Source organism: Mauremys mutica, chromosome 7 (assembly GCF_020497125.1).
Source record: "Mauremys mutica isolate MM-2020 ecotype Southern chromosome 7, ASM2049712v1, whole genome shotgun sequence".
Lineage (NCBI taxonomy): Eukaryota > Metazoa > Chordata > Testudines > Geoemydidae > Mauremys > Mauremys mutica.
This window is the reverse complement of record NC_059078.1, coordinates 9,887,000-9,914,456: the sequence shown is the minus strand read 5'-3', so window position 1 is coordinate 9,914,456 and position 27,457 is coordinate 9,887,000. Positions and strand designations below refer to the sequence as shown.

General features: G+C 41.8%; 1 protein-coding gene across 14 annotated transcripts in view; it reads left to right on the top strand.

Moving 5' to 3' along the window:
* Positions 1 to 27,457, top strand: part of FOXP1 (forkhead box P1) — a 498,144-nt gene that overhangs the window by 299,834 nt on the left and 170,853 nt on the right. Inside the window, exon 2 of one of the 14 annotated variants that reach the window (XM_045023144.1) lies at positions 8,044 to 8,122. The exons of the other annotated variants lie outside the window; for them this stretch is intronic. Coding sequence (XP_044879079.1) covers positions 8,090 to 8,122 — 33 coding nt within the window. The 5' untranslated portion in view covers positions 8,044 to 8,089. The remainder of the gene's footprint in view (positions 1 to 8,043; positions 8,123 to 27,457) is intronic. 14 annotated transcript variants of the gene reach the window in all.

Here is a 27,457-nt window from a genome sequence, read left to right as displayed (position 1 = left end):
CTCTCACCAACAGAAGTTGGTCCAATAAAAGATATTATTTTCCCCACCTTGTCTCTCTATAAACATACAGAATTTTTATAAGGAAATTAAGTGTGCAAAATCAAGAACTCGGAAGTTAGAAAATGCGAGTAATAAGCCACTGAACACGGGGTCTTAGAATGGAAAGTGTTAGGTAACCTGAACGAGAGGCATTGCTACCCAGCTCTGCCTATAATCAGTTGTATAGGTATGTAGCCCAAAACTGATAGGTGGGTTAGTTTGTACATTGAGATCAGCCTCTGCACTTCTGTGCATCATTCAGGATCTAAGATTTTGATAGTGTTGCAGCTCTGGATTTGGGAGAGCTGATAGATATTTCAGCATTAGGAGACATTTTAAAAACATTTATAAAAGGCAAAAAGGAAGCGGGTTTATTTCCAAAATGTTTCTATAATGGAAAATATTTAGGTGGCACTTGGCTGTATAAATGTCTGTATGACTGTGGCCCATGCCTGGGGAGCCTTAAGTGACACAAAGAAAGTGCTGAATAGAGATTTTGTTTTTTATTGAGATTTGGCTTATGCCAGAATCCACAGTCCACTTCCCTGGGTGCAGAGGCTCACCAGGCAGTGGGACCCAGCATGGTTCTGTTGTGTGAGGGAACTGATTGGGGGAGTCAGCGTGATAGGTGTATGCTCCCCGTGCAGTGCTTAGCTATGTGGAGTCCCTCTTTACCCCTGAGCAGGCAGGGCAGAGCCAATGGGGCAGTTGTGTGGATCTTCCCATCCTCTCGGGAAATGGAGCGTGGTAAAGATTAATACAGCCTTCTCCAGCCAATAGTCTTCGGCATCAGTCCTGTACAGAAAACCGCCTGGGGAAATCCCACCGTCTGCCCAAAGCTCCACTGAAGTCAATGGGGTTCTGCACAGCTACGTCAGTCCACTCACATGGTTCTCTTTGCATGATCAAAGCCGTAGTTTAAAGTGACTCGTATAAGGTCACAGAGAGTAAACTGTAGAGCGATAAATAGAACCCAGGAATTCTGAGTCCTGGTCCTAGTCCCCTGTTCTGACTACTGGAGCTCACCCCTCCTGAGCAAGAGCTCCGCTTCCTTTTGCAAATTTGAAAAGTGTATAAATATCTCTCTTCACCATTGTCCTTTTTGTGAATTCACTCCATGAACACAGAAAAGGAACAGAGCCAGGGTTTCCGCCCCCCTGGACATCCATCCACCCAAAGCCTTCCACTGATGTAAGTTTAAGTATCCTTATTTTTGCCAAAATTATCAAGTATGACTTTTGTGTAAACATGCCCGTTGTGCAGTGGAACATGGCCTGCCTCCTTTCCGCTACTTTCAGCTTTTCAACTCACATCATGATCCAAAACATGCCTGCTGAATAACAGGCAGCTTGTTATGTGAAGGGAAAATAGTCTACTTATTCCTACTCTGATAGCTTGCATTCTGTAATACAGATCCAAAAGAAAAATCCCTCCTTACTCAATAAACAACAAAAAGCAGACTTATCTTTTATAGTGTTCTTGAAACAAATGTAAGGTTATAACACTAAAACAGGTTTTATTAAATCTAGGCATGAATCCATATTGAAGAAATAATCTACTGCTTTCTTTCAGTTTCTTGTCTTTTTAATTAGTGCTAGCAATGGGATTGTTAGCTTTTAAGATATGGTAAATATGGGCCTATTAATATTATTGAACATAATACTTAACAAGGTACAAGAAGTGCTGGTAGCTGTAGATATTTTATAGTCAAGTTGAAAGCAGGCCATTTTCTGTTTGACAATTTTTCCTTTATTACCCTTGTGTTTAGGTACACAGAACATGAAGCCTTAAACTGTAAACTTTTTCCAGGTGTCTAGAACAGCTGTCGCTGACTGACAGGCGTAGGGAATGCATTGTATGTTTTTTCAGTATTGTGTGGCATGTTTGAACCCCTTTTCACAACAGAGAAGTATTTGGAGTTTAAAATATTTCAGACTCCTTATTTTTCTTGAGAAATGATTCACCAGATTCTACAGATTAGGAAGGAGACCTTTTGAAGTTTTTTACTCTTGGTTCAATTCTTTTAACTTGTATAAAGACTGGATTATAAGGGTTTAGCAGTGATTAGCTCTGTTTACAGTATTTTCTTTGCAGAGTAGGGTGCTCTTTTTAGAGTGTTTTATTTTTCAGTGTTTCTGTTGACTAGCTGTTTTTTCTCCTAATTGATTATCAGGACAATTGCTTGGCGTGACACCTAAAAGTTATTGCTCACTAGGGCGGTGTATAGGGACTATGGTAGGAATGTAAAAGATTCATAAATCACAAGTGAAAATATGAATTTTTCCCTGAGGAAAGAGAACCTCATTTGATATTCTTGTTTGGGGAACCTTCTGTGGCTATGACTTTGAGAGAGGCCTACTGGTTACAGTAGACCATTGCTAGTGATCGTTGATAATCTAGCTAACTGTAGAAATCACACCATTGTAAATCAATCCAGACAGCCAAATCCAGGGGCGCTTAAGATTCTCTCTCTCCTGTCCTTATCATTTCTCATCTTTTAATTTGGGTAGGCTGGCTTTTTTCACAAAGCCCAAGGGGAGACTGGAAAACAGTAGTATTTCAAGACACGTTGTGGTCAGCTTTACATGGCTTTTTCACTTGTCTAGTAAGGAGTGTCTCACCAACCAACATGGAGGGACTGACTTTTTCAGTCACTTTTGTTTGGTAATCACAAATAGAAGAGAGAATCACATCCCTCCCAGGGTGGTAAGAACAGCCCAGTTTAAGGAGAAATCAATCATCCCTTTGCTTGGTTGCATCCACTTGTCCTGCCTTTAGGACAAATATTTCTAGTCACCCAAGGAAATCAAAAGTGGAAGCATCAGAACCTCTGTCAATTAGATGCAGCCTACCTAGCCTAAAACATCTGAGCAGTTACACAGAGTAAGTGTTCACAATGGCAAAAGTAGCCCTAACTAGATACCAGGTGCCACATATCTATTAACCAATTGTCTAGATCTTTTTACTACAAAAGAATTAGGGGATCTTTCTTCAAACCTTATTTGGCCACAGGGAACACCATATGAGGATGTGCTATGGAAACAACCCACTTAACCATCCCTTTTTCTTCTTAATCTGTATCAGTAGTTCCTCATTTAATCTGTTATTTCTTCCAGAAGCACAATGTTATCCTCAGGAGGCACATCTTTTCATTATTTTCAGTCCAGGAAAAAGAGAAGAAACTGGTCTCAAAAACTGTTATCTGCTGAGTGGCTGTCTGATATCATATAGCTACCAACGTCTTTCTGCCTCTTGCCTTGCATCAAAAAGTCCCTAATGCAGTGGTTTTCAGCCTGTGGACAGCTGGGGGTCTACAGACTGTTTGATTTCCAAAGGAGTCTGCATCTCTATTTGAAATATTTTAGGGGTCCTCAAACGGAAAAAGGTTAAAAGCCACTGATCTCATGCACAAAATGATCAGACCGGTATCTCTTATTTTGTAGCTAACTTCAGTGGTGAGTCTTACAGGTAGGTTCAGGTTCACCTAAGCCTGTTAGAATAGAATCTCAGGCTGTACCGTGATATCAAAAATCCATCATCAGTCCCCCAATGTAGAAGGGCAAAGTAAAGGCTTACTGGGACAAAAACATTGATATTCAATTCACAAAGCCCTGTCCAAAACCCCTAGTAGTCTCCACTGTAACTCTGCGGTCTACAGTATTGGCCAAGTATTCTTCCACAGCAGAGACCAAACCCATAGGAGACTGATGGCATGAGATGTATCTGATCAGCACACCCATGGTACTCTACCTATGTCACAAAACCTCTTCAGATTCATGTTATGTATAGGGAACGGAATAGGAAATAGGATCAATTCACACAGGACGTTTTGAAACCCCTGAGCAGGGCTGGCTCCAGCATTTTTGCCGCCCCAAGCTGCAGCACCCAAAAAAAAAAAAAAGCCGTGATAGGCAGCACTTCGGCGGCAGCTCTACCGCTGCCGCTTCGTTCTTCGGCGGCAGGTCCTTGCCTTCGAGAGGGACTGAGGGACCCGCCGCCGAATTGCCACCGAAGAGCCGGACGTTCTGCCCCTTTCCGTTGGCCGCCCCAGGCACCTGCTTGCTGCACTGGTGCCTGGAGCCAGCCCTGCCCCTGAGGTGAAGGGTTGCTATTGTCCATTACAACTAAACTGATTCCTTGGTGTGACTGGAAGCACCGGCGGTATAGTAGCTGCAGTGTCATATAGTAGCTGAAGCAAGAGGCTATATTCAGGTTATGTCAAAAGCTTCTAGGCGGTCCAGCATGACCAATATATAACAATACTGTATCTGGAAACGGTGCAACATCCTGACCCTCAAACATCAAAATCGCATTTCTGTTGATCCTTGATGTGCAGGACAATTCAAGTTCAGCAGGCGTTGTCAAACTGCCTTGATGGTGAAGAATCCCTTTTGCATCTGATCCATGATGTCAGAAAGAACCAGCACCTCACGCAGTCTCCTCTTGGCCTCAGGAGCGAGCTCCTGATATTGGGAACTATGTGTAACTCTACGGCTCAACTTATACAAAGGCCACGTTTCTTACTCATCAGTACGGTTGGGCAAATGGGAAACTTGCCAGCCACTTGGTCTTGTAGAAGAACTGGGATCGCTGGAATAGTGCCATGTGCACAGCCAGAGCTGCGGGTCTGTTTCAGCACGAGAAGTGGATGGGAACGCAGCCACTTGTAACACAAAATCACCCTTCACTGGTTTTGGTAGCCAGAGGATGACTCTGAAAAATGGCATGCGCCTGGCATGTAATATCACAATATCTAAACAAAGCCACCAGGTTTTCAAGATATCTTTGGCATGCCACACGGTAATGCAATAATGCTTTTTTTTTTAGTGACACGCCAGCCCTCAACCAGGGGATCCAGCATCTTTCCTGTAGAGAAGTGATAACATTTTCACCTATTACCTCCTCAAAATCTTTCCTCTTCTAGCCAGCATAGGAAGGGTTGCCATTGATTGACCATGAGACAAGTTTTTTAAGGCCACAGTCAGGAGGGGTAAAAGAATCCGACAAGTCATCTGGGTTTTGAAATGCTGGAAACTTTTGAAAAAAATATTCACATGCATGCACACTGCCACAGTGCAAACATCCCCCAGTATCCTCGGCAGGTCCATGTGCTCAGTGAAGTGTCAGATTTTCCCACTGGAAGTATGAAAATATATCAGTACCCCACACAACCCACCTTTCTCATGGACGTACAGTAGAAAAGAAATGGCACATTGAAAGAGGCCTCCTAGAACCCACAGGCCCACTTTTGGGCATCCAGTAATAAGAACCCAACAGGGCTGCCCCCACGTTAAGGATCTGCCACTTGATGGGGGCCAGTAAAAGCATGCAGAAGCAGAAAGGGCTTGTGATGTGTGCATCCTGCTCATGAGCCCACCCAGGCTCGTGAATGTCAGGGATTTGTGTAGCAGCGTAATCCCCTAGCAATCACTTGGCACCTCTGACACGCTCCCTGCATCTACCCTCACTCAGGGGCGGCTCTAGGAATTCCGCCGCCCCAAGCACGGCGGCACGCCGCCGGGGGCGCGCTGGCGGTCGCCGGTCCCGCGGCTCCCGGGGACCTCTTGCAGACGTGCCTGCGGAGGGTCCGCTGGTCCCGCGGCTCCGGTGGAGCATCCGCAGGCACGCCTGCGGGAGGTTCACCGGAGCCGCGGGACCAGCGGACCCTCCACAGGCACGTCTGCGGGAGGTCCACCGGAGCCGCCTGCCGCCCTCCCGGCAAAATGCCGCCCCAAGCGCGCGCTTGGCGCGCTGGGGTCTGGAGCCGGCCCTGCCCTCACCTGTTCATTTGCTGCCTTACCAGGGAGAAATAAGAGCAACTACTGACATCCTCAAGATGCCTGAACAGCCTAGAGATGTACTGCTCACTTATGAAGGGTTGTCCAGCACAATCTTATCCATATCCTTATCCTGGAAAAAGTAACTAATCCCTTAACCTTTGCCTGGGCTTTCATCATGCAAATCACATCTAATCCCTGCAAAGGAGTCCTCTTCCCGCTGTTCACCATTGTCTGCCCCACTGGCAGGCATTGCTTAACTTGCCATGAACTTCTCTTGGTCTCTTCTTCCCTCTGATCTTCTGTGGTGATGCCCTCCTTTTCTGCCATGTACTTGAATGGAGTGGAAAGGTGGGTGAGGGTGGGGGCTGTGCGAGTGGCATCCTGTCCACGAGAGCACATGGCAGGAAAGCGAGGATATGCTGCTCTCCTTCTGATATTAGCCTGCCTCCTGATTTCCTTGTGTAGTAATTGAAGAGACAGGTGGTAGGTGACAATCCTCCAAAAATCATCTACCCCATTTTCCTCGTGCTCCTCTGTAAGGGCCTGAATCTCCTGCAAAAAGAATCTTGTGGAGGGACTTCCATGCATCATGGCTGGAAATTGTAGGACTGCATGGAGTGTCCTTGGGCATTGTCACTGAAAGAAAGGAAGACTGAAGGCATCTGAAGGAGAGAGGTGAAAGGGGGGGGCGCTGTTTAGCCTGCAAGCCCTTATCAGATTGCCTTGTAGGAACCTTCTTTTGACCTGTCCACTCTGTCTCCACACACCATTGATATGATTGACTGAGCCATGAAAACTAATTGACTGCTGCTCGTGCCCCAAAAGCTGTGTCCCTGCCTGCTGGCAAGGAATTCCATCAGGCATATTTTTGTGTTCTGGAAGTCACAGCTGATGTCTTAACCTGACAGCCAAGACCCAGGATGCCGCCTACCTCTTTGGGCGTCAGTCTAGCCCTTTCCATAGTTTCTCCATGTGAGCCTCAATCTTCCAGTCTGTTCTTCCAGTTATATTTTTATCAGCCTGTAACAACTTGTGTGTAGTATATGAGTTGAAATGTTCAGCTGAAGACCTAGGTGGAGGGAAGTGCCAATGCAGAAATGCCTTTCTGTCCAACTCTTCTATCTCTCTCTAATGTGCATTTCTCTGTAGTAGTTTCTTATTGTAAAAGTCTCACTGTATCTAAAAGGAACTTACTGTTCCGGATATGTCCTGAAATTGGCCTTTTGTAGCATGGAACAAAAGAATATCCAAAAGTTAGCTGAGAGCTCACATACATAGAGCACTGTGGGTTTGTTTTTGTTTTGTATTTACTACTTACAGCCCAATTGAATGATTTAGATGTCTAAAAGTAGGTGCTTAAATTTAGGCCTTTAATCAGCCTAATTTGGGTATTTAGGCACTTAAATGTGGGTGCTTAAATGTCCATTTTTGGCATCTCAGTGCTGTTTGAGGTGCCTAATTTTAGACACCAAAGCTTTAAAATTGAACCGTTAATGTCTTAAAAGTTCTGTAATCCAAATTCTGTTTTCAGTTAACCAGTGGAAATCCACTGAAGTCAGTGGAGTTATTCAGGATTCCCACTCATGTAGTTTAAGAACATAAATTGACTTTTTTTGTGAAATATCTCTAGCATAAAAAAGCACGGCTTGTACACTCGTTGAGAAAGGACTTATATGCCCAAGTACAAGCTGCTACAATTGGAACAAGCACTGACCAGCATTATTACTCATGTGAAGAATATTTACCACTGACCTTTATATAAAAAGTGTCCTGAGATCATTACATGTGGAAAATATTGATAAATAATTTAAGTATTAGAAAAGTGCTCTTTCTACAAATAAACTTTCGGGTAGTTACTAGTCACAGGCTGTTTGTCAACACCCAGCATGCAAATAAAGAGGTGGATCCAATTAACATGTAAAGGGCCTGAAGGACATCTGTAGATAAGGGTTAAACAATCTATTAAAGCTGAACCCATGAACCTGTTTAAACTGCAAGAGTTGTTTGTTCCAATAAAACTTTTGTCTCTGCTGTGTACATATTTTATAGAATGTGTCTTTCATCTACAAGAAACACTTAAAGTCAGGTTTTTAATATAATGTTGGTAGCAAAGTATGAAGGACAGAGGAGGTAACAGAGAAGGCAACTTGCTAATGCAAAAGCAGTGTACTGAAAGTCACTTTTATTTCTTATTTATAATCTACATGCACACTCTGGATAATAGATGACAACGCTCATTCAGTACTTTAACTTCAAAGCAGAGAGAAGGCATGGATGACAGAGCTGGGAGCTGGAACACAAAGGTACTAACAACAAGAGGAAAAATGCCTGTTTACTGGATTGCATTTGTTAGCACGCTGTCTTCAGATATTGTTCCCCCAGGAGTAGTGGGAATATGTGCTGCACGAACAATGATTTAACATCTGAAAATGGTACTTAAAGAGTTTTCTGTCTGGTAGTAATGTGATGAAGGCTTCTGAATGGAACCTGGGGACTTCATTTCTTCTATTTATCTATATGTCTCTCTGGTTTTAGTCAGCGGTAATTGCATATTTAACCCCTTAAATAAGTTTAACCCTCTCAGCACCAACTTTTTTTTTTTTTTTTTTGGGTCTCACGTCTGCTTTTGTTACAGCACAGCTATGCTCCTTGAATTCCTTACCAAAAAAAAAATCAAAACGACCACAGAATTTCAGAGAAGTTGTAGCCAGGGAAATGCGTTGAGAATAATACCAAGCTCCACCTCTCTTGTGGAAGGAAAGCAGTTTGAATGTAGATAATAGCAGCAGTGTAAAGTGTTTTAATGGATTCAGTATAGCTGGGAGCCTTGTAGCAGAGAGCGAGCGAGCTGTAATAAGGGAGGAAGTTGTAGATAGTGCTCTAAATCAACAGTATAAATTTGCTGCTTACTTCAGCAGTATAGTTCTTTGCAGCTTTCTCAATTAACACTTATTCTGGGGGGCTTGCTTAATAGCTTATGTGAAACAAATATTAACATAAATTGCTTAATTATATCAAAACCAAGATGAAAAATTGTTTTTAGCTAAGAATACATTTGCAATAAAACATCCTCTAGTTAAAGTAAACGAGCTCTAAGGAAAGCCATAAGATTGTAGCTGAGCTACTTTTACAGTTTATTTTCATGGTATTTAAATTATGACACCAGTGGGTATTTTTAATTAGTGCCTCTTTAAAGTGTGCACTTGTCTACATAAGCCATTTTGGCAAATCTGAGAAATTCATACAGTGGTTGCTGTAAAAGAGGCCAGCACAGCCTACAGGAATTAGAATTAAAAGTTTCTGCAAGCTGTTGTCAACATGACCACATCTCATTAACTTGAAAAATTGAGATTATTTGCCTGAAAGCTTGATTTGACTAACAGTAATCAAATATTAGGCTCAACGGAGAAGGAGGAAAACAGCTTCTCTGTTGTGATCTGTATCTTTAAGTGTTTTGTGGTTCCTTTTAAACAACTGTGTAAGATTTCTGGTTTGACAAACATAATGGGGGAGAGAAGAAAAAATAGATAGCTTTGAAAATAATCTCCGGGTTCTGACACATTATTTACTAAGTTTACCCAAGATAAATATGATGTGTCTGATACTTTTCCTTAAGTAATTGGAATTAATTATCTCTTATACTTCCCCCCGAATTATCAAAGTTTAACTACTGATGATGGTCTTCTTCAACTGTTAAACAGGCATGAACCTTGCATTGATATCCTAGATTCATTTTATTGTTTTAACATAAAGATGAAGTATTGCAAAATTGTTCATAAAATCAACCAAGATAGAAAAGTGCTTTTCTTATCTCAATAGCTTGTTAGTTCAATCTGTGGGGAAAAAAATCTCTTTGGGGCAATAGTTAAAGTATTTGAGAATAGAAAATCTACAGTGCTTGCATTTGAGAGAGTAGTCAGAATCTGATATTATATTCTTGTATGTTTTCCTACTAAACGAGAAACAATGTCATGCTTAGGTGTAAACTATGGCACATATTATTTAAAAAGGGTGCAGTTAAACAAAAGAAGATAGTCTTGTGCCTTTTTATGTCTTTGAACTGAGAACATGTGCTGCATTTTACTAAAGGAACATGAGCCTTGAATGTAAGTAACTGGTTTTTGCATTAGGTACTCCCTGGAGGTAGCAGAAAAATATCATGTCCCTGCATGAAATGCGAATGTGAAATCTACCAGAAAGAAATATTTATGACCATTTTATGCTTGATTAGACTTGGATGACATCTGTTAGAAGACAGGGACTGGACAAAGAGAGAGACGCTCGGGGGCAAATGTTAACAGAGTTGTTTAGATGATGCTGGGGCAGAAGCGTCCATTTACTGCCAGGCAAAACATAGGAATTGTGTTAGCAAAAGTGCAGCTGACAAGAATTCACTGTGATGGAGACACTGTAAACCAAGTAGCTGAAATAGTAAAAATACAGCTACTGATGTTCACTACACTGCCACAATTTATGGTCAGGTATCGCAGCTAAACACAGATACTGTAACTTTCAGGGAGCAGATCCATTAATAAAGTTATATAAATGTGAGTCAGTTCTGCAAAGACGACAGCCTCCCTTTTTGCAAGTGGTGTTCACCATGCCACAGCATCGACCTAGAAATACTTAAAAATCTTCCTTCTTAAAGACTAAGCAAAACATACTGCACTGAAATAACCAACCTGATTGTTTCTGTTCCATTACTAACTAACTTACCACTCATACTTTCCCCCTGTAAGCTTGTGATCCTGCTGTCCTCTCTGAATGAAACTTGCTCCTTAGCTGGAATTAATTGTTCATTTGAATGTAAGGGACCAGGTTCTGATCTCCTCCTTTACACCGCTGTAAATCCAGAGTCACTTCATTACAGCCCAATGGAGTTATGCCAGATTTACACCGGTATAATTGAGATCAGAATCTGGTGCCAATAATTTAATCTTCTCAAATGGTGCCAGTGGTTTAACTTTAAAAGTCTGACAAACATTTGATCAATTGTTAACAATTTAGCTTGAAAGCACATAAATGCTGTTTACTGTGTTTGCAGAAATGGTCTTTTATGGCTAGAGGTATGAACACTCACTTCTTTCTGGTTCTTTTCCCAGCTTTCTTTTCCTGTAAATTTTCTCTGTCTGGAATGCTTATGGGAAATGTTATTTTGTTTTTGTTTGCAACAGTTCTGTTGTTTTGATTTTGTCTGAGTGGTATGGAAAACAGTACGTCACTTGGTGTGGGTGTTTTGTCTATTGGCCATTTGGCTATTGCACATATATTTCTCATACTTACTACATGATGACAAGAGAACCCAAATGGCATAATTTTCCAGCTGAATTTTGCTTTCCAGTTTAATAATAGTGAAAGGAAAACAAAGTTAATAGATTTAGCAGTTTTGATACTGCTCACATGCTGATAGATAACTTTAGATTTCTTTTTTCCCGTGTGGTTAAGGAGCTATTTAGACAAAGGTTATACTAATGCATATATCTGTTTCTATAATAAACTGCATAAGGATTATGTTACACATTTTGCAAACGGTTGTGAAAAACTGTAATTTAAGTAGCAAAACCCATAAAAGGGTAATAAACAATTTTAATATCATTAGTATGATTAGTTTATGGTTCTTTTAGCCTGTTTTTAGACAGTACAGATCATAAGCTCTACCAATAAATGTCTTTTAATTAAAAATGATTTAAAATAAAATTTTTGATTTGAAAACAGTACACAGTGTTCCCAAGATAACTTAGAGGTTATAGCTGAATAGAATTAAATGTAGGATATACTAACTGCTGCTTAGAAATTACAGTGTTAGGTGTGAGCATATTGAAAGAGTATAGAATTTAGCTTTAAGAATAGATAATTTTTTTTTGTGTAGTACAGAAATACAAAATGGAAAGTATGATTAATTTTTCAATTTCTCTCTGCAGATATCTAATAATTGTACCCCTGGACAGCCAAAGGCTTCCATTAAAGATTTAAAATGCAAAAGAAAGGTAGAATCAAAAAGATGGTATTTTGGATTAAATAATGTAAAATAACTGTAGGGCAATAGCGAAGTGAAAAGCTATTGGCAAAATAAAAGCTTGGCGCTGACTTTCCTTGAAACATGTTTAAACATTTACACAGATGCATGCATCTTGTTATAACAAGGGTGTTAACAGGAAAAAAAAATTGTAAGGTTGCTTAAACTGGCCATGATTTTCAAATATATTTTTGTCCTTCAGATATTGATTCGCTTAATCATGATGACATAATATAAAAGCATGATACATGGCAATGTGGTATGGACATTCATATAAGTGCATTGATAATGTTACCCAGCATTACGGAATTTGTTAGAAATCCACATGATATATTGTTTCCTTCACTGAGCATCTCCAAATATTGGGAGGGAAGAAAGCACTTTGCAGCAGCCACCTGTGAATGTATTTTTTTCTTAAATAAAGGTAACTTTTATAAGCCTAGAGAAAAGGAACATTGCATTTTTAGTATATAGAAGCTGTCAGAAAGGTCCAGCTGGACTTATCCTCCCTGTTCTGTACTGTCTTTATCACTTTGCTCAGTTCCACATAATAACATCTTCATCTGAGATTGCTGTGGCACAGGGGAACTGCATTTGTTGATCAAATTTGGCTGGATAACACTGTGATCTCGTATCCTGAAGTGCAGAGATGTGCCTGGAATACGTAAGCATAAAGCTAGCCTCTTGATTGATTGATTCTGCCTGTCACAGTACAAGATAACTGGATCAGTAAATACCCTGTGCACTTCAACTTCATCTACACAATCAAAAGTGAGGGCATCATGGGGCTGAAAAACACTGAGGCATGATGGGAATATATACATTTCAGAATGATAGCCAGGAACTTACAAAAAGAGAAAATTCTTGCTGTGTGTTTATACATGAATAACAGTGAATGTTACATTAATTTCTGTAAATTTGCAATGGATCTGATTCAGTGCTGATTTATTTCAACTTCACAGTTGTATAGCACCATTAATGTCAATCGAGTTACACCAGCATCAAACTGGAGTAATGCACTGGTGAATCAGGCCCAAGGTTTTTTAGTTAGCCACAAAATAAACTTGTTCACTCTATCGTACTTGAGCGGCATGCTATTTATGAGCTAAAGTCACCATGTTATTTTATTCAATTTATATAAAGATATTCAAGTAACTGAAGGTACTCTATGTTTTGGCAAAATATTTGACTTTGGAAATTTAAAGTGAATTGTGAATGATTAAAAATCGAAAATAAAATCAGAAGTGCACACACACAAAAACTGCACATGGACAACATTTAAAGAGCAAAAAAGTCCATGTTTATTAAATGAAAGCACAATGTTGTGGGCAAAGAAACTGGTTTCTTCAAATTTCTCTGGACAGTTCACATGGCAGTGGTATTTTTGGGTCAGAAAATGATGGCCAAATTTGGTGTTAGAATCTGCAATTCCAAGAAAGGTATAAAGAACGGCGCTTCTTTTTAGAAAACATGCATGACAAGTGTTTTGTTGATTGGAAAAAACATTAGTCCATCAGTAGCCCTCAAACTTTAGCTTTGTCTGTTGCTCCTGTGGTCTCTAGTAGGTTTCATGGACCAGGTGAGATGGTAGGGCAAGAGAGATGTCTGTTCAAGCTAATGATGGCTTTAACTTAGTGATATTTGGATACATGCCCCGTGTACTTCTTAAAATGAGACATTGCTCTCCAAAGGCATGTTCCTGCAGAAGTCAGTGACAAAACTCTTATTGAATAGATGGGGGTAGAATCAAGTCCTTGAAATAGAATCCCGTCATCCCATTGGTATCAGTGGGAATATTGCCTGAATAAGGACAACAGGAGTGGGTCATAAATTTGCCTTGTGCTTGCTTGGCTACTTGAGCACCTTCTTTGGCAGAGTTGTCTTACTCCTAGGAGAAACAGCTTAGAAGCTCATGAAATACTGAGTGACTTGTTTATTTAGTTTTATTTGTGTTAACAAAAATGGCTTTTGGCCATGTATGTCTATGTTGTAGGCAGCTTTAAGTTTTTTTAATGTTTAATAGGAAACCTTTAAGTCTATAAAAAAAATATTTGCCTGATAAAATATCTTAGGATGGAAGATATCCCTTAGCAGCTAAAAGTCTAATCCCACAGTCATGATTCAAGCTAAAACTTCCATAAGCCTGCATATGCTACAGTTACAGCCATCTTGGGAGAGATGGCACATGATTTTTTTTTATAGTGTAGATTGGAATTTTGGTTGGGATTTTTAAAGGAGCTTAAGGGAGTTAGGTGCCCAGATCCCGTTACATTTGAGTGGAATTTGAGTTCTTAACTCCCTTAGGATCCTTTGAAAATCCCAGCTTTAACCATGTTCCTGGACCACATATTTGAAATGTTTTCCAGAATGGTGTAAGTGCTGAGATGCTACAGAGATGGGCACTATAGAAAACCTTTAGGTAAACCCAAATCTTTAATCCTGTTCAGCCTCATGGATTAGGGTCTCAAGAACACGAGAAGATGGAACTGTGTTGTAGCCAGTCACACCAGTGTTACCAGTAGATTCCCTGTGTCCTAACTGTACCATAGGTGTGTCCTTAAACTGAGTAAGGACTGCAGGATTAGCCCCAAATTTAGAATTTGGCCCTAAGAAGGAGGTTTTAGTAAGAGAAGTTTACTGATGGCTGTTACTTTTAAATTGTTTTTAGAATGATCTAAAATAGTTAATTTGACATTCTTACTTTACACTTTTGACTTTATACTAAACTCCAGATTAGCACATCTTGCTGTAAAACTCCCACAGGGCTCCTTCTAAGGCTTGCACCATAGAATCACCTGATGCCTAGTGATGGAGAGCAACAGAATTCAGGCATCCCTCTTGTTAACTAAGGAGGGCCACTTTTCTGCTTGTCACATGCTTTGGTTTCATACCTTGCTATTGCACAGCAGAAAGTGCTTAACTAAACATTATTCCATGTTTATTTCCACTTTATATGGAATCCACAACATCCACATCTTTCTGAATGTGCCCAATTGCAGGACATTTGCAGGGCCTGGTTTCAGCGTATGCGTTGCTCCCAAGTACGGTATTTTTAAGTGCTTAATGTTTGATCACATAAAGGAGAATCGTGTGCCTTCATGCTTCTGTAAGCTTTCTGACATCCCACCATATTGTCACTGTACTCAGTAGCTATTCTCTGCCCTCATCTGCAGCATCACCAACATTGACTGATAGTTACCAAATCTCCAAGCTCCATATACTGAGTTTGGTTATGGTACCATTCCTTCCCTGTGACCACCGTGGTTTGCTGTCTGTGTTTACGGGTAAATCATTCAAAGGAGTGTTGGTGGCTGTCGTTTAAACACTCTGAACATGGGTTTATTACTCATTTTACAGAGTTCTCCCAGCTCTTGTTGCACTTGTCACTGTAGTGTATATATATTTGTACGCAAAGCGTTCTAGCTTTTTGGTGTGAGTATGACTTGGTAGACGTGCTATTGTATATGTTGGAGGTGGGTCGACATTACCTTCTTGCCAAGCCTATGTGTAGCTGGTGGCATCTGAAGATTTGCCTTTGAAGCATAGGTTTCTGAGGGTTGCAGTACTTGGTGTCTTTGTTCCTGTGCCGTTCCAACTGTTAACAATTTATTTTGATTAACAGACTGGACACTCTGCTTCCCACATGGTTAGTTAAAGGTAAAAGGTAATAATTGGAGATATACCTGTCTCCTAGAACTGGAAGGGACCTTGAAAGGTCATTGAGTCCAGCCCCCTGCCTTCACTAGCAGGACCAGTTTTTGCCCCAGATCCCTGAGTGGCCCCCTCAAGGATTGAACTCCCAACCCTGGGTTTAGCAGGCCAATGCTCAAACCACTGAGCTATCCCTCCCCCCAGTTATAGCAGAAACATCTCAGTAAGGCTCCACACCTACAGAGCTTGTTGTGATTTCTGATTAAATGCCCAGAGGTACTAGGCACAGCTTTGCAAGTTAGTGACTGTTGTCTGTATGTGTGTGTACATACATAGGCAGTACAAACTATTGCTGCTGTTGACTAAAGGCCCAGTCACGCATGGTGCTGAGCACTTAGTGATATCTTCTGAACTGACTTTAGTGGCAGTGCTGGATACTTGGCATCTTGCAGCAACAATCCTTAAGTGCATAGATCGATGATAAATGACCTTCTGCTCTAGAACTGTGCGTAGGGTTTAAGAAGTCTGTGGGTATGATAGGGAGTTCTTTTCGGGCGAGCCAACAGAGGCACTGATCACAGGAGGCCTGCCTGTGTTACCTGACACAATGTATTGTAGAGAGGGCTGACCAAATGAATCAGGGCTCATGAGATCCCTCTCCTTTATCCAAGCAATGAGGAAAGGAGGGTAAGAGCAGGAAGAGGAGAGAAGAGGACTCCCTTTCTCCTTTTACCAGCAATACGGAATAGGACTGATGGGAGTCTCCCAACAGCTAAAAGTATGGGGAACAAAGGAGAAATAGCTCCCATTTCTTCCTAGCATCTGGGATGTAAGTGATATAGAATATCACATGGCTTTATAAGCATCACATGGATTGTGACACACAATATCATGGTGCCGCATCACGTTGTTACATCGGTGCATGATGATGTAGTGTCAGAGAGGCAACATTGTAATGCAGACATAAATGTCAAGGAATCATTGTGCTGCAACCCAATTCAATTGTGAAGTTGTTCTGCAGTGTTGAGTACCACTGGTACAAGGATGGGGCCGCAAGCAGCATGACTCCACTGATCTAACTTTTCTGACCTGATTTTTCCCTTAATATCAAATGGTGTCATTTAAAGCACTTATGAATTGTCCTTGTGGAAGTATAAGACTTTAGACAACTGATGTTGTACGTCATGGTGTCATGTCCCAAAAAGCTGAACACGAACTTTAAACAGAGACCAGCCATTTAGTAAATCTACATGATGAAATGGTAACAACCAAAAATTCAAGAATTGCCAACAGTTACCACATGGTCGTGGGTGAGATATTTGTATTTGAAGCATAGGAAGAAGTCTTGTTTATTTTTAAATGGTGACCACTCTTCCTAAATGTGTGATGAAACCTAGAAGAAGGCTAAAACTAACTGTAATACACCACAACATCAGACCATGTCTTAAAAGTAGCTCATAACCATACTTTAAATACAGTGTTTTATTAAACATTAAATGCTTTAAAGTATTTATTTGAGGGTAACTATCCAACAGCCCTTCACAGTCATCAAAAGCTTTGCAAAAAGTGGTTAATCATGTAAAATTGTGGATGCAAAAGTCTAGTAATGAATGTATGAATTACAAGTGACCAGAATCCTTGTAAATAAAGCAAATCTGTTGGGGATCGGGGCCTACTACTCTGTTTCATGTAGGTATATTCTTGTTCTTTTTTTTCCCCCCTCTATTCCTTTAGCTGGGCAGGTGAGAGGAATGAGTTTTAAGCAGCATTTGCAGATCATCCCTATAAACTACATATGGTTATAAGTATCGGGGTAGCCGCGTTAGTCTGTAGCCACAAAAACAACAAGGAGTCTGGTGGCACCTTAAAGACTAACAGATTTATTTGGTCATAAGCTTTCGTGGGTAAAAATCCTCACTTCTTCAGATGCACTTCTTCTGCTGCATCTGAAGAAGTGAGGTTTTTTTTACCCACGTATGAACTTCTTTTGCTGCATCTGAAAAAGTGAGGTTTTTTTACCCACGAAAGCTTATGCCCAAATAAGTCTGTTAGTCTTTAAGGTGCCACCGGACTCCTTCTCGTACATGTGGTTATGTGAGAAAATTCCTAAATCTGAAACGTCGAATGAAGGTGGGGCAAGTTTAGGAGTCTAATGATAGTGCTGCACCATGGGATTTGTTTTCCTTGGCTAGAACCCTTTGACAAGGCTGATATATTTATGTACAAAGCTAGTATTTAGCTTGGAATTTTACACATGCGAATGATGAACTAAACAGAACTCATTTATTTTTCCTTCCCTCTGTAGCTTTTTGAAATGTGAGGTTACATATTGCAGACAAGTCTCAACATATCCACCCTGTGCTTGACCACTAGAATTAATAACTAGCCACATTCCTTGATGATTCTATAGGGATTGGAAGCTAGGCAGCAGAGTTTGCTATGCAAGAGAGTTAATAAAAATTTTCATTGCTGGAGGAAAGCTTATATACAGTAGTCTGTTTGTCCTGTATTTCAACCACCTGAGTCAGAGCCAAAAAAGCAATTGTCTACTACATATTTCAAACAGATGCTGAGGAGTAGAAAGGGTGACTAGAATTCACAGCAATAAAATGCTGGCTCTTTAAGTTCCCTTGAAGGAAGTGAACCCATAAAATTTTTGCTGCTGACTTGTTTGTCCAGTTCTTTGAAGTATTTAACATTAATTTAGCCTGCAAATCATTGCCACCTCAATTTTTCATTGAAGTATCAAAGCCTGTTAAACACATAACCTTAGAGTGCACAAAAATTGATTCCTTTAGCAGATGTATTCATTTAACAGTTATCCATTTAATGGGTTGTTCTTGAAGCCAGTCATACAGTATGCGTGGTATAGTTAGCTTTATTATTTTTATCATTCTTAATTTGACTTCCACTAGGCAAGTGTGTTTTAAGTGGAGTTCTTTCATCCATTTCCTCCCCTACATACTTTTCCATTGGTCGCTTCCATGGCATTTCCTTGTCAATACCCTAAGTAGGCAGCTGAGAAAATCCTGGTGGGCCAATTTCAGATTGTACCCTCAAGATTCCTCTACCCTGTCCTGCCAGGCGAGTTGTCCAAGTAGAGGAATCAAGGAATTGGAAGCCACTGGTGCAGAAATAGTAGTGAGATCAGGGCTTAAATTCAGCCAGAGCTGTCTGGAGTGGAGCACCGGTAAATATTTTCAAACCCATGTGAGCCCCAGCACCTCTCATGGGGCTGAAACCAAGAGCCCTGGGTGCTCTGGGAAATAATTGATGAGAATTTAAGCCCTGAGTGAGATCTTCCTGCTGAGTGGCCCAGATCAGAGCACTTTCCGGTGCTTTGGAGCTGTTCTTAGCAAGCTCAGGTTCTGGAGAACTGGGAGTGGACTCTGGATGAGCAGGAGTTCCAGCCGTTCAATGGGAGAGACAGGTCCATCCTCTAGTGCATAGCCAGAGGCCAGTGTCCTAGAGCTGGCAGTGTTGGGGTCTGGCATGCCCGTAGGGGACAAGGCAGTCACGATGGGTGCCACCTACACGGTGTTGACATTCATGGCTTTTTTTTTCTGGCCCCAGTACTGTTTTTGCATCAATTACCATCTCTTCTGCTTTCCTCTTTTACCATCCATGGGGTTGTGGAAGGCTCCATTGAGGAGACGTGACTTTGAAAAGGAAGTGTGGGTAGTCATAGCATAGGAAAAGTGAGTATGAAGGTCATAATGATTATCTTGCCAGTCACTGATGTTACGGTGCAGCAGTAGATGTACCAACCTGTTTTCCACCCAGTTGGAAAAATGAATGCAAAAATTTCTCACAGGACATTTACGGTCGTCATAATAATGAAACAAAGAAACCAACCATGTTATATTTCCTCGAGGAAAAAATCCGTTTTATTAAAACTGCATTCACATTGCAGATGTTTCACATATTCAAAATGGATACTCACCTGGTGTGAATTGTCACAGTTTCACTGCAGCTGAGGATCTGCGTCAAGTTTTCAACAGAAAATTCATTATGAATATTTTGCACACTTATTGTTTTTGGCCGCTGAGATGTGCGAGAGGCAGTTGGGCATTGTGGGTATCATCCATCAGCTGTAGGTTTCAGCTGAAAATGAACAACAGTAAATCACTTGACACAGGGCCGCCCAGAGGATTCCGGGGGCCCGGGGTCTTCGGCGGCGGGGGGCCCTTCCGTTCCGGGACCCGCCACCGAAGTGCCCCAAAGACCCGCGGCGGGAGCCCCCCACCGCCGAATTACCGCCGAAGCGGGACCCGCCGCCGAAGTGCGGCAGGGGGGGGGTCCCCGCCGCGGGTCTTCGGGGCACTTCGGCGGCGGGTCCCGGAACGGAAGGGCCCCCCGCCGCCGAAGACCGGGCTGCGCTTCGGCGGCGGGTCCCGCTTCCCCCCGGCCCCAGCCTCTTACCCCCGGCTCCCTCCTCGCCCGGAGTCTCAGCGCCTCGCCGGAACAGCCACAGCGTGTGGCCGGCGGAGCCTGAGCTCCGTCCCGCTCAGAGCCGCGTGGTGAGGGGGCGGGGCTGGGAGTTCCATGCCGAGCGGAGGGAGCGGAGCTCCCAGCCCCGCCTCCTCACCACGCGGCTCTGAGCAGGGCGAGGCTCAGGGGCTCCGCCGGAGACATCAAGCGCTGAGGCTCCAGGAGAGGGGCGGAGGCGGGAGCCTCCGCTGTTCTCTTGGGGGCCCCTGCGGAGCCCGGGGCCCAGGGCAAATTGCCCCCTTTGCCCCCCCCTCTGGGCGGCCCTGACTTGACAATTTAAATGTCAGCATTACCACCTTAGGTTTCAGAGTTAACTTACAATTAATGTGAGTGGGGCAATTCGCGCTTCTCAAGTATTCTTTCAGCCTGTCTTTAGACTGGCAGACAACAGATGATAGTCATATCCACATGGGCTATTAAAATTATTTATTTTAAGGAAAGCTCAGATCAGTCATCAGCACATTGCAAATTACCAAGGCAAACAATACTCTGAGACCCTGATTAAAAGGCCTTTTCCTTTTCCCCCCACTCCTTTTGACTTTCTGTTCTCTCCCTTTTTCTTGTATCCTCTTACTTGACTGATATTGTGCTTATTTTTTAAAGCCCCTACTTCTGCTATCATGTATTGTCAATCCTCCGTTTTTTAGTGAAGAGTCAGCCCCTCCTCTGACCTTCCCTCTGGAGGTGCTGCTGTGACGGCAGTGGCAAAAATGGAAGATATTAGTGGTGAGGAAAGCTTTTAAAAAGCACCATCAAGGCTAGCTTAGAAAAAAAATAACATGGGGTGTCAGTTGAGAACCAGCAGGCTGGTGACCCTACTGTGCTGTCGTGGGAATGTAAATGACTCAGCATGGACTCAAAGCTCTTTAAATGATTGGTGACATGTCCGAGATATTGTTAAATTACCTTTTCCATTGGTTCTTGAGTCTTCTGTATTAAAGACAATGCTTTGGAAGAAGTCAAGAGGATCCTGCTCAGTTTAGAGATAAACCTGAGCCCCCAAATGAGGATGTAAATGTGAGCTTATCAAAATCAGGGGGGAGTGGATGGAGCTGCACGTTGGGTATGAGACCCGTTTCTCTTTCCATTTGGAATGCTTATGTAACCATACTAGAGTTAATCTGTAATGCATCAGGATGTTAACTGGAGAGTACACATAAAAATGGCCCTACTGGGTCAGACCAAAGGTCCATCTAACACAGGGGTCCCCAACGCAGTGGCGCCCACGGGCGCATCTAAATGCGCCCGCATCCTGGCTGGCAGTCAAGCATCCGCCGAAATGCCGCCGAAATTCAGCGGCATTTCGGCGGTGACACCTCTGGATGATGCCGCTTGCCGCCGACAAGCGGCATCATCCAGAGGCAATGCCGCCGAATTTCGGCAGCATTTCAGCAGATGCTAGACTGCCACCACGGTCCTTCGTCTGGCGAAAGGTTGGGGACCACTGATCTAACCCAATATCCTGTCTCCTAACAGTGGCCAGTGCCAGATGCTGGCATTTTGGTGTTTGTATTAGTCTGTGAAGTGCGCTTGTGAAAGAGAGCAAGAAGGTTAAGTGGGTTTTAAAGCTGTGTAAGATACAGAAACGTATCTGTAAAAGTATCTTATGGCTCTTTAAAAAGAACAGAGTTTTTTTGTCTTTGTTTTCTGCACCAAATGTTGAATATGTAGATTTATACAGTAATAAACTCAATGGATACATTTCATATTGCAGCAAGGACCAGATAACATTTAAGCATGGCTATCCATAATGAACAATATAGGAAAAAGATGCATTAACCTGAAGGCTGCTTGGACCAGTTTTACATTCTTTGTGCACCGTAAATTCTCACCGAGTTTGTTCTTGAGTTCTGTGTCCAGCATGGACTCTCACAAGTTCCTTCCCTTGTGTGTCGTAGTTTCTCCAGTTGTGAAACGGGGTGCGGATACTTATTGCCTTGTAAAGCAACAAGTATCATCTTTGAGATATAGGGGTGAAACATGCTTTAAAGGGGCTGTATATTAGTAATAATAATAATGACCTCCGGCAGAGTCTGGGATGCAAGAAGAATGAAAGATCGAGCCCCCAGAAAAAAACAATTATATTAATTGTGCCTGGGGACTGGACTGATACTGGGATGGCCCAAGAATCACTGCACACAGTGCTGTATCTGGGTTCACATCAAAGGGGAGTCCAGAGTAAATAGACCATAGGCCCATGAAAAGTGGTGAGTTCCAAAGTTGCATGCAGGGAAAGAGGTACAGGCAGGCAAAGCATATGACTGGGGGCAGTATTGCGTTCAGGTCACTATATGAGTGGAGAGGAGACTTCAGAGCATAGGGAAGAGCTATTTATTTTGGGTTTGATAAACTATGCATTCTGAGGTTAACTCCTCAATAGCAGTGCCCGCGTGTCCTGTGTTCTGTGCAGTACCAAGCACTCAAACAAACAAAAAACACACCCTCCAACATAACAGTACAGTATGGTTCCTATTCCACTCCGAAAAAAATAGGACAAATCAAAATTCTTGGTTGGTTGGTAAAGGATCTTGTTAAGACAAATTTCAGCATTTTCCAGTGTGTGGTAAACTACAAGCATATGCAGAGCACTGAAAAATGCTGTGAATTGGTAATTATGAATTACAGCAGGAGATCAGGTTTAGTTTAGGGTTTCCAAACCCACTGTGATCAAAAAGGTGCCAATGAGAAAGATAAAGTATCAAGTGGCAGTGTATATGCCAGACTGTCTGAAACCTACCTTTAGTATCTTGTTTGCGGAGGGATTTGTCATTGCGTAATCATGTTCAAAAAATAATATGGACAGGATTTTGACTAGCACATAGAGTATTACCAGGAAAATTAATTCTGATACAAGAGCAATCACAGAAGCATTCCTTTAAAAAAAAAAAAAAAAAAAAAAGTTTGCAGTATCTATCTAATCTACCACAGTGGTATCTTAAATGCTGAGCAAAATTATGAGAAAGCAGAACAAGTGAATGGTGTGTCCTCTCTACATTTCCCCAGCATACAGAGCTTTGCAAATGTACACACTCAAAGATTTACACACACATCCTACACACACCTTTTTTAGTTCTATTTATTTTCAGGCATCATTTCTAAGGAACAGTTTTATCAAAATGGTGTCTCACACTTCAGTCTAATACAGTAAAGCCTGGATCCAGTCAGATCTTTTCTGGCAAGGAATTCATAGTTGGGTTACCATCACTGAGAGAGGCTCTGCTGCCAGTGACCAGTCATCATTATAATGTGTGTGTATATCTAAACATGGGTTTGTCATCTCTGTGATGTGCAACTGCCTTGCAAGGTTATAGTGAGTGAGGTGGTCTTTAAGGTCCTCATATCCTAGTCCATTAAGGGCTTGTGTAGCTAAGAACCAAGACTTGGAATTCTCTTTGGCAGTGAACGTTAGCAAGTGAAGTTTGCAAAACATAGATGTGATGTATTCACTTCCACTGTTGCTTCTCATAAGGTTTATTTTCAGGGAGTAGCCATGTTAGTCTGTATGCACAAAAACAGCAAGGAGTCCGGTGGCACCTTAAAGACTAACAGATTTATTTGGGCATAAGCTTTCGTGGGTAGAAAACCCACTTCTGCATCTAAAGAAGCGAGTTTTTTACCCACAAAAGCTTATGCCCAAATAAATCTGTTAGTCTTTAAGGTGCCGCTAGACTCCTTGTTGTTTTTATAAGGTTTATTGTTGCACATGTAACCACTTCAGCCCTCATATGGAAGGAGGCATTCAATCCTAGATAGAATGATTTACAAGTGCTCTAAACTGAAGATAATTAACAAGTGGATTATCAAGAGTAGATCCTTGCTTGAGAGCAAAATAACATCCTGCCCTTTCAAAGATGGAAGGCATTCTCCATTATTGTGACAGGCTCCATGTCCAGGATGAGTTCTGGATTACTCCAAGGTTTGTCACCACTTTGAAAAAAATATATGCTCTGATGCCCTTGATTATTGGCAAGATTAGGATATAGACAGATTGCTTATCGTGTTCATCCTTTCCTTCTAACATCATTTGTCTTTCTTGGATTGAGCCTGAGTCACCTTTGTGTCTAAACTCTGCTGATTTCTTCCAAGCAACGAGACCTCTTGGAAATGGTAGAGGTTGCATCAGTGGAGAAGGGATCATCATACAGGTTAATGCCTTCCTTGTATAGGATTCTCTGAGTGGTCTCATGTAGATGTGAAAGAAGAAGGGAAAGATCATTGAGCCTTGCAGGACTCCTCATTATTATAGCCTGGTTGATGAGGAGCAGTGCTCATTACAACTCTCTGGGATACATCTGACAGAACTGAGTAGCTGCTGTAAGTTCTGCCCAGTTTACTTGATCTTTTATGAGTGTCACCAGCATTGTAAGATCAGTAGAGACAAAAGCTGCAGAAATATTTTACAATATAAGCACAGAGGTTTGTTTCCTGTGCAAGGACAGGAATCGTGTCTCCATCAGCACCATAAGGACCATTTCCGTGCCATGTCTTAAATCCAATTGTGAGCGATCCAGGATATTGCAAGGTTGAGGCCTGTATGTCTCAGGTTGTTCCTCTGGGTCCAGGTTATCATACTGTGACTGTGGTTCTGCCCTTGGCTTCTCTACTGAGACTGCTCAGCAGAAGTTCCAGTATTGGCTGTGATTTTTCTAATATGGCCAGTGGTCCACTGGGAACTGCATGGAGTCCACTGAACTGATTTCACCTAGGACACTGAAGAGCCATCAGGTACTAAAAAGTTCTGATCATTATCTGCTTGGACTAGCTTTGAATCAGCAACCTGAAGGTGACAGCTTTATATACCGTTACCAATCCCCTGAGCCATCTCGTATTGAAGCATTACTGTAATGAAAATACCAAAAGAGAGCTGTGTTAGGCTGTTCACCTGCCCGGTCTACCTTTAGGTAGCCAGGTGTTGCCAATATTGGGAGTTGGGAGGATATGAATCTTTATAAACAAATGCACAACATTTCTAAGCAGAAATAGGTTAGTGGGTGGATGAGTTGGGCAGGGTTTGTTAGATTGTTACATGGGTAAAAAACTTGAGTTTTATGGATAACACAAGTAAAAATTTGAGTTGCATATCTCTTTTAGTTCACAAGATAAGAAATATAAAACTGGCAAAAGTATTTTCTCACCTTTGTTACTCTGGGGCAAATGTCCAGCTCGGCCTCTGATTTTTCACCGATAAAATACACATGCAATTGGTTGTACTTGTAATATTTCATGTGCACTATTTTGTGCACGCAAAAGAACATTTGTGAGCACAAATAGTTATTTACCCAGCTGTATGATTGCACAAGTAATGTTTCAGACCCAACAGTAGCAACTAATTTGAGGCCAGCATTAAATGCTGGATCTGTGTGAAAGGAAAGTAGTATGGAATAATGTCTGGTTTTGATAGTCTCTGTATTCTGTATCAGACAGACATAAACTGTTCTTAAACATTGTCATTTGTTTCTTTTCACATTTTTTTTCCTGATTGACCAAACATATTTACTGTGGCCAGTGCAAAGAAAATTCTGCTGTCCATTTTAACAAGATATTCCATGTTCTCTCAGTATCCCTCATTACTAATGGCATTGCTTACACAGACAGAGATGTGTATACATATAAAATACAATGTTCCTCTTCAAAACACAAGTGTAACATAACAGAACTGATATTGTTTAGTGATCTGTACCATAATTTCCATGTTTTGGCATTAAAATGGATTCTCCTCATCTTGTTATATCCCCTTTGATCCACTGCCTCCGGCTGTGTGGTGGCACTAACAACAGAGGATGGGAAAGCTACAGCATTTCATGGCATCATTAGCTCCAAAGCATTAGGAGTATCCCCATGAGAAAAAGCAGCACTTTTGATACACCATGAAAGCAACCTGTTCCTTGCACCTTTTTGTATATCCACTCTGTTGCTAAATGCCATGAAAAATGTTCCATCTCTGGGAGTTGCTCACACATACATTTTTTTTTAAGTCTCCTTTCCTCACTGGGCTCCTGTAGTGTAGAACGATTAGGATAATCAGCAATGGGAATTCTGTGATAGGAATTTTTACAGGAAGAACGCATCTTCCAATCCATTCCAATTCTTTGACTTTCTTACACTACATCTAGCTCCTCAGATTTAGCACATCATAGTTTCTCTCTGCAATCAGATGATAGCATGTCAAAAGGAGAATTTGGGTGTGTTCCGGGTGTTTCTTCCCCCCCACCCTCCCCATCATGCACATTCTGTTCAGCATATATGTCATTGGCAATTGGTCATGAGCAGTGAATCAAATGCTTTGGATATTATATGCCAGCCCTCCCAAGCACTGTCAAAACAGTTCTATTTGATGAGTAGGTTCCTTTTTTTTAATGAATAGTATGGAACCAGTGTACCCATCAGAGTGTGCAGAGGTACGGCATAAAAATGAAGATGCACATGTGTATGTGTCAAATGCTGAAGACTAGAGTTGTTATAAATATAGTTCTACTCAGTTCCTTCTTACATTTCACTTTTCTAATCCAATCTAACAGATTTGGACAAAAATACTATCGTGTAAGAGACAAGAGCACTAGAGTTTCCTGGTTGTTCAAATAATAAACCTTTAAAGAGAGCCAATATGACTCTTTCCTAGTTCTAGGAATTGAACTTGTGGTGCAGATTTATGCAAGGTAAAATAAAGGACAAGCAGAAGCAGAACTTTTAACTGCATTCCCTGCTCCTGCTTCTTTTTGGTCAGCAACAATCACCAGCGCTACCTCTGCTGCCTCAGAGAATCTCGTGTTTCCGTCAGATGTATCTGCTACTCTTAACCTGGCAGGCGTGAGAACACCAGCTTCGGAAATAGCTTATGGAACATGTCTTGAGATCTCGGTCACATCTGGATTGAGGAGTGCACCTCCTAGCTGGATGTCTAACTCAAGAGTGGGAATGGCTAGAGCAAAGGGCCCGTGATCTGGGCCTTCTCATGAGAGTAAGGGGCAGTCTCATAAGTATAGAAACAGCTCCCTTCCTAGATCTAATAAAATAAGACATCCCACCCTGACCCTATCCAGGTCGGGCAAGTCTTTCTCAGGAATGGTCTCCTGTCACAGAACTCTCAGGCCCTGATGCACCCCAACCTCTCCTCCCTTAACCTGAGAGCATGGTTCCTACTTGGTTCTTGAGCATGGAACTAACTGCTCAGATAATATCCAGTCAGTTTTCCTATCTAGTCGGCAATCCAGTGTCTGCAAAACTTACCTTTGGAAGTGGCAGCATTTCCACTCCTGGTGTTCTCTTCACTCTTCTCAAGCATCAGATGTTCCACTCTCCAAGATCCTGGACTACCTATTGGATTAAAGACACAAGGTCTGTCAACTAACTCAGTCAGAATACGTTTGGGTGCAATCATAGCCTTCCACTCGCCTATAGAGGGCTTCTCAGTGTTTGCTCATCCCACTGTGGCCAGATTCCTCAAGGGCTTACACAACTATTTTTTTCCTGTATGGAAACT